This window comes from Colius striatus, chromosome 27 (assembly GCF_028858725.1).
Source record: "Colius striatus isolate bColStr4 chromosome 27, bColStr4.1.hap1, whole genome shotgun sequence".
NCBI classification, from domain to species: domain Eukaryota; kingdom Metazoa; phylum Chordata; class Aves; order Coliiformes; family Coliidae; genus Colius; species Colius striatus.
This window is the reverse complement of record NC_084785.1, coordinates 2,627,181-2,633,720: the sequence shown is the minus strand read 5'-3', so window position 1 is coordinate 2,633,720 and position 6,540 is coordinate 2,627,181. Positions and strand designations below refer to the sequence as shown.

General features: G+C 65.9%; 1 protein-coding gene across 1 annotated transcript; it reads left to right on the top strand.

Annotated features, from left to right (window-relative positions):
- The first annotated feature begins 2,965 nt into the window (after positions 1-2,965).
- ZNF703 (zinc finger protein 703) lies at positions 2,966-5,849 on the top strand. Its single transcript, XM_062015862.1, is given in 3 exon segments — positions 2,966-3,178; positions 3,642-3,935; positions 3,937-5,849. Coding segments are annotated over 3 exon segments (1,593 nt in total). The 3' UTR covers positions 5,023-5,849.
- Positions 5,850-6,540: the final 691 nt, after the last annotated feature.

Genomic DNA, 6,540 nt, shown 5'->3' with positions numbered 1-6,540 from the left:
TTAGTCATTTCTGAAAGCGCTCACGGAGGCTTTTTGTCTTCTTTGGCTTTACTTCTATTCCAAATATTTTGCTTCTCGCTGCTGCCTGTGTTCCCTCCATCTGGCAAACGGCCTCGCTGGCTTTGCTGGAATGGCCTTTGTGACAGGCAGCCTCTCAGCACAGTGACCTGTCACAGAGCAGGACTGGGCATGAAACGGGGAAGCTGAACTCTCTCTCCCTCTGGTTACTATTCTGCTTAGAGAAAACAGGGCCCACGGGGATTTTAGAGCGATGCCCATGGCCAGAAGCAGTAAAGGCACCGACGCTGAGCAGGATTCATCATTATCCACCACGACCCCTCGCTGGAGTTTCAGCCCAGCGAACACATGCTGCGTGCAGAAGCGTTCTGGGCTGTGTGGGCAGGATCAGGCCTTTGAACCCAGCCCAGCTTTGGGGCAGCTGTCAGTGCAGCCCTGGAGACATGGCTGCTCCGTGCCCTCGCTCCGTTCCAGCATCCGCTGCTGCTCTTACGCACTCGTCCCACCTGAGCTGATGTTATTTTGTTAAGGCTCTGTTGTTGTTGGCATCCAACTCCTGTGACTTTGAGGAAAGACTTTTTTCCCCCCTCTCTTTCCTCCTTACTTGAATGGCTCCTTTGAAAGGCAGCACCTCTCTGTTTACATCCCCGCTGTCCGGGCTGAATCAATCTTGTGGTCAGCTTGGGGAGGGGGGGGGGAAAAAGAGAGAAGAAAAAAGCCTCACAAAGAGGGAAAATGGACAGGTCTGGCCATGGGTGTGATTGATGGCGGTTGGAAGAGGGGAACTCGAGGCTGGGCTGTGCCAGGGCGATGCTGGTGCTCGCCAGGGCAATCCAGCAAAGCCTCTTGGCCCAGAGGCTGCAGATGGGCTTGGTGAGGGGTGGCCATGTGAACTTAATAATAGCAACATTGTTGGAACATAAAGAATCTGTCAGGAGTTAATATGATTAATTAGAGATGTGTGTGTCTTGCCCTCTTTCCCCTCTCCCTCTCTGGGTAGGCAGGAGAGACTGAAACCCAAGCCCAGGGAGGGCAGAGGCGGGTCTGTGCCGTGGTTCTGCCTGGAGTGAGCTCTCAGGCCCAGGAAAGCTGCTCCCTCCCACCAGCCCCAGTTCCTGCAGCCTGAGACTGGGCTAATGGTTGCCTTCAGCCAGAGGTACATGAGGGGAAACACAAAAACATCAAACATCCAGAGCCACAAACGTGCTGCTGGCGCGGCCAGGCAGAGGGATGAGGTTCCTGGGCTCTACGCAGAGAGTTTGCTCCAGATGAGTCTTGATGTAGCAGCACAGCAATGCCACCACACCAGGGCACTAAACATTCCCTCACTTCTTGGTACCTGAACCAGCAGCTAGGCTCAGGTGTGCTCAGGTGTGCTCAGGTGTGCAGTGTGACGTGTCTGCTGTGCATTGCAGGGGGAGCAGCCAGCTCCTCACCTTCCTCTCCCAAACACCCCACAACACTTTTCCACAGGCCGAAAGTTTTCAGTCCTCGCCCCAGCCCGGCCTCTGTGGCTCCCTCCCATGACCCCACATCCCTGTCCCTTTGCACATCTCTTCCCCAAGCCTCCCTTCTCCCACCTGCTCCCGGTTGAAGCCCAAGATGAGGTAAAAGCTCCAGAATCTCCCTGTGCCTCGGCTCCTCGTGGAAGGCGCCTGGCTGGTCTCAGTGGGATGGTGGTTTCCAGCCCAACTGAGCAGCCCCAGGGGTTTGTGAAATTAATTCAAAGATGTCTGGAAAAGGTAACTAGAAAAAGGAAGTTAATTGGTGGGAAGCTTAATTGGTTCTACAGCAGTCTGCACTGGCACTGGCAAATTTTTAAGACTCTGCAAACCAAAGCAAGCAGCAAAGCCCTGAGAGAAAGGAGAAGTGTGGCACGTGAGGGAATCGCTGTTTTGGGACCCAGGTTGTGACCAGCCCCGTCTGTTGTGCTGCAGGTGCCCTGGACTCACCCAGGGGCTGTGTTACTGATGGGGTGAAGCCATCAGTGGTGGTTTGGCCACTGCCCCAAGAGCAGGAGACACTGTGATGGTTTAAATGCTGGTGACTGCAATGTACAAGAGTCTCTGCACCCTGTGTTAGTCCCTTGGGTTGGGGGGATGCTGCTGCCCCACCAGCAGCCCCAGCACTGCCCATTTGGCACACGGGTTGTCTCTGGGGCTATGAGAGATGCAGGGACACGGGCCCACTCCTGGGCAGGGCGCTGGCAGCCCCCCCTGCGCCTGGCAGCGGGGCAGGATGGGGCGTGGGGCAGGAACACTGGGCACAGGTTTGGGTGCAGGAGCCGTTGCAGGAGGGGTGCTGAGCTGTGCCGTGCAACGCTGTGCCAGGCTGATTTATCTAAGCCATGCCACGGCAGACAAGCCATGCTGTGCCATGCCAAGCTGTGCCAGCAGCGGCATCCCATGGTGTGTCTGCTGACCCGTGCCATGATAAGCCATGCCGGGCCGGCTTAGCTGTGCCATGCCATGCCGGGCTGTGCCAGCGGTGCCACCCCAGAAGAGCAGTGCCCTGCCGAGCCGAGCCGTGCCGTGTCGAGCCGAGCCGTGTCCTGCCACGCTGATCCGAGCCGTGCCGTGCTCTGCCGCCCAGCCGTGCCGATCCGAGCCGTGCCGTGCTCTGCCGCCGAGCCGTGCCGTGGGCGGTCCCCCACGCGGCGGCGCGGGGCGGCGGCGGCGGCGGCTCGCCCCCCCCACCGGCGGCTCTCCCCGCCCCGGGGGCCCGGCCGGGCTCGGATTGGTGCGCGGCTCCGGCCCCCTCGGAGCGCGGCCGCCATCGGGGCTATTTGACGTGTCGGTGGGGCCGGGTAAGGGTTTCGTCTCGCCGGGGCCGCCGCCGCCGCCGCTCCGCCGCCCGCCCGGCCCGGCCCGGCCCGGCCCGGCCCCGCGGAGCCCGGCGCTTCCCCTCCCCCCCCCCCCCTTTCCCCTTCCCCCGCCGCCCGCCCCAAATGAGCGGTGCCCCCGGCGGGCCCCGGCCGAGGACCCCGCCGAGCCGCGGAGCCGCGGGCGCCCCGTCGCCCCGGCCGCCCCCCGCCGACCCGCTGCGCCAGGCCAGCCGGCTGCCCATCCGCGTCCTGAAGATGCTCAGCGCCCACGGGGGCCACCTCCTGCACCCCGAGTACCTCCAGCCGCTCTCGTCTACGCCCGTCAGCCCCATCGAGGTCAGTTGCTTGCCGCCCCCGACCGCTCTCCCGGCGTCCGCCCGCGGCTTTCTCCGGCGCTCCCGGCTCCTCTCGGCCGGGCTCTTCCCCGGCGCTCCCGGCTCCTCTCGGCCGGGCTCTTCCCCGGCCTCCCGGCGCTTCCCTGCCCGGCGCTGCCGGCTCTTCCCAGCCCCGGCCTCCCGGCGCTTCCCTGCCCGGCGCTGCCGGCTCGCCCCGGGCCGCTCGCTCGCTGCCCCCGCTGCACTGCAGCCCGGCTCCCCGCCATCCCCGGTCCTTCTCCCCGGCTGGCGCGTTCCCCCCTCCCCAGCCCCCGCCATCCCCCGCGCCCTGGCTCGGCGCCGGGCCCGGCCCCGCTGGACCAGGGGTTTTGGGGGTGGGATGGAAGGGGGGGGGTGAGGTGTGGAAGGCTGGTCCGGGGGATGCCGTCGAGGTCCCCCCCTGACCAGCTCCGCTCCGCCCGCAGCTGGACGCCAAGAAGAGCCCGCTGGCGCTGCTGGCCCAGACCTGCTCGCAGATCGGCAAACCCGACCCGCCGCCGTCCTCCAAGCTGAACGCCGTGGCCTCCGCCGGGCTGCCCGCCGCCGACAAGGAGCCGGCCGCCCGCCCCGCCGCCCTGAAGCCGCCGGGCAGCGGCGACGCGCCGCCCGAGGACAAGTCCAGCTTCAAGCCCTACTCGAAGGGCGGCGGGGAGCCGCGCAAGGACGGCAGCGCCGACAAGGCCGGCTTCCGAGTGCCCAGCGCCGCTTGCCCGCCGTTCCCCCCCGCACGCCGCCGCCTCGCCCGGCGGCTCCCGCGACGCCTCGCCCCAGCACGCCGACCCCAAGGGCGCCGAGGAGAAGAAGGAGCCCGAGGCGGGCAAACCCAGCCCCGAGGGGACGGGCGGGGGGCTGGGGCGCGGGGCGACGGAGCCCGGGGCGCACGGCGAGCCCCCCTCGGGCCGCAAATCGGAGCCCCCCGCCCTGCCGCCCGCCGGCCATGTGGCCCCCGTCTCGCCCTACAAGCCGGGCCACTCCGTCTTCCCGCTGCCGCCCTCCAGCATCGGCTACCACGGCTCCATCGTCGGCGCCTACGCCGGCTACCCGTCCCAGTTCGTGCCCGGGCTGGACCCCACCAAGCCGGGCCTGGTGGGCAGCCAGCTGCCGGGGGCTCTGGGGCTGCCGGGGAAGCCGCCCAGCTCCAGCCCGCTCACCGGGGCCTCGCCGCCCTCCTTCATGCAGGGATTATGCCGGGACCCGTATTGCCTGAGCTACCACAGCGCCTCGCACCTGGGCTCCAGCAACTGCTCCAGCTGCGTGCACGACCCCGGCAGCCTGAAGAGCGGATACCCCTTGGTGTACCCCACGCACCCCCTGCACTCGGTGCACACCACGCTCTCCTCCGGCGGCACCCCCAGCCTGCCCGGCCACCCCCTCTACACCTACGGCTTCATGCTGCAGAACGACCCCCTGCCCCACATATGCAACTGGGTGTCTGCCAGCGGACCCTGCGACAAGAGGTTTGCCACCTCGGAGGAGCTGCTCACCCACCTACGGACCCACACGGCTCTGCCCGGGGCGGACAAACTCTTGGCGGGTTACCCTACCTCCGGGCTGGGCTCCGCAGCCTCCTGCCACCTCCACCTCCCGCCCGCCGCCCCCGGGAGCCCCAACACGTTACCGGCCTCCCTCTCCTTGAGGAGCCCACACACTTTGGGACTAAACAGGTACCACCCCTACGGCAAGAGCCACTTGCCCACGGCCGGCGCGCTGCCCGTGCCCTCCTTGCCGGCCGCCGGACCTTACTACTCGCCATACGCGCTCTACGGCCAAAGACTAACTTCAGCTTCTGCACTGGGATATCAGTAACCACGGCGGCTCCAGCCTCCTCTTCCTCAGCCCCCCCCGGCTCCCTCCTCCGACTGTGTATTTATTTACTGTATGTTAGCTTAAAGCTGGGAATATAAGTGCATTAATACACCACTGAGCGATGGTATGCAAAAAGTCTGTGTCCAAAAAAAGAGAAAAAGAAAAAAAGAACCCCCCCTCCCCTCCTCTTTGCTCTGCAGGTGTGGGGCTTTGCTTCTCCCCTTCTGTTTGCTTTTTGGTTTTGGGTTTGTTTTCTTTCCTCCACCTTCTTAATTTCCCTCCCTGAGAAATTCTTGCATGACTCCTGACACACAGCGAGCTGGGAGGGGGAGAAAAGGCATTTTCCTCCTCCCCTTCTGCGCTTCCCGCGCTGGGATTCTGTTCCTCCCCGCGCTGGGATTCGGTTCCTCTCCGTTTGTAACCGTAACAGATGTCACTTTTTAATAGGTTTTTTTTTTGTTGGTCGTTTTTTCCATTTTTTTAACATTTTTCTTTGGTTTTTTTTGGCCATGTTGGGGGGCGGCTGCAGCGGATGCCCCGACCCCCCCCGCCCCCCATCCCACGCCGCCCCACCCGCGGCCGGCTCCCGCCGTGGGAAGCGGGACCGTGTGTCCGTCTGTCCATCCGGCTGTATCCCCCTGCCCCACACCCCGAGGGGAAGGGGGGGAGGCGGAGTGGTGGGTGGGGGGGCGGGAACGACGGCGAAGAGCGGCGGCCCCCGAGGGCAGGAGCGGCGGCCGGAGCACCGGGAGGGCGGCGAGCGTGGCGGGTGGATGAGCTCCGGCCTGGTAAGTCTTTATTTTGTTAATAAATGGCTGTTGGTTATACCCACCCTCTGGTCTCTTCTCTCGTCCCTCCCGTTGGGGGGGGTGGGGGGGCGAGCGGCGGCTCCGCACCGGCACCGCGGGCTCCCAGCGCCATCTAGCGGCGGCGGCCGAACCCCCGGTACCGAGCCCCCCACCTCCGACCCCCCCCGTCCCCATCCCGAGGGTCCCGGGGCTGAGCCGCGGCCCCCCCCAGCCCATCGCCGCCGGCACGGGGGGCAGCGCGGGATGGTGCCGTCGGGGGTCCCGGGCCCGCCCCTGTCCGTCTGTCCTCGGGTGTTGCGGCGTGTGGCGGCACAGGGAAGGTTCCAGAAGGCGTTTGGGCTGCGGTCGGTGCGCAGAGCCCCGGGACCCCCACCTCACCCCGGGGGAGGGGAGCGGATGGCAGCCCCTCGCGTAGCTGCGGCGGCAGGAGTTGAGTTCCAGGGCAGGAGTTGGAAGGGAAGCGGGTGCCGGGACGGTGGGCGAGGGGCGCGGGGGCGCGTCCCACCCTGCCCGCTGCGCCACGTCCCTTCCCTGCCTGTGCCACCGTGAGAAACGGCTCCCAAACGGGTACAGCTGCCGTCCTGCTGCCCACCCAGCCCCGCCAGGCAGCCGCGGGTGGGGGTCTGCGCCCCTGCCCGCCCCATGCCCGGAGGAAGGGGCTTTCATTGCAGCAGCAGCAGCCTACCTTTGCCTATGGCACCCCCCTGCC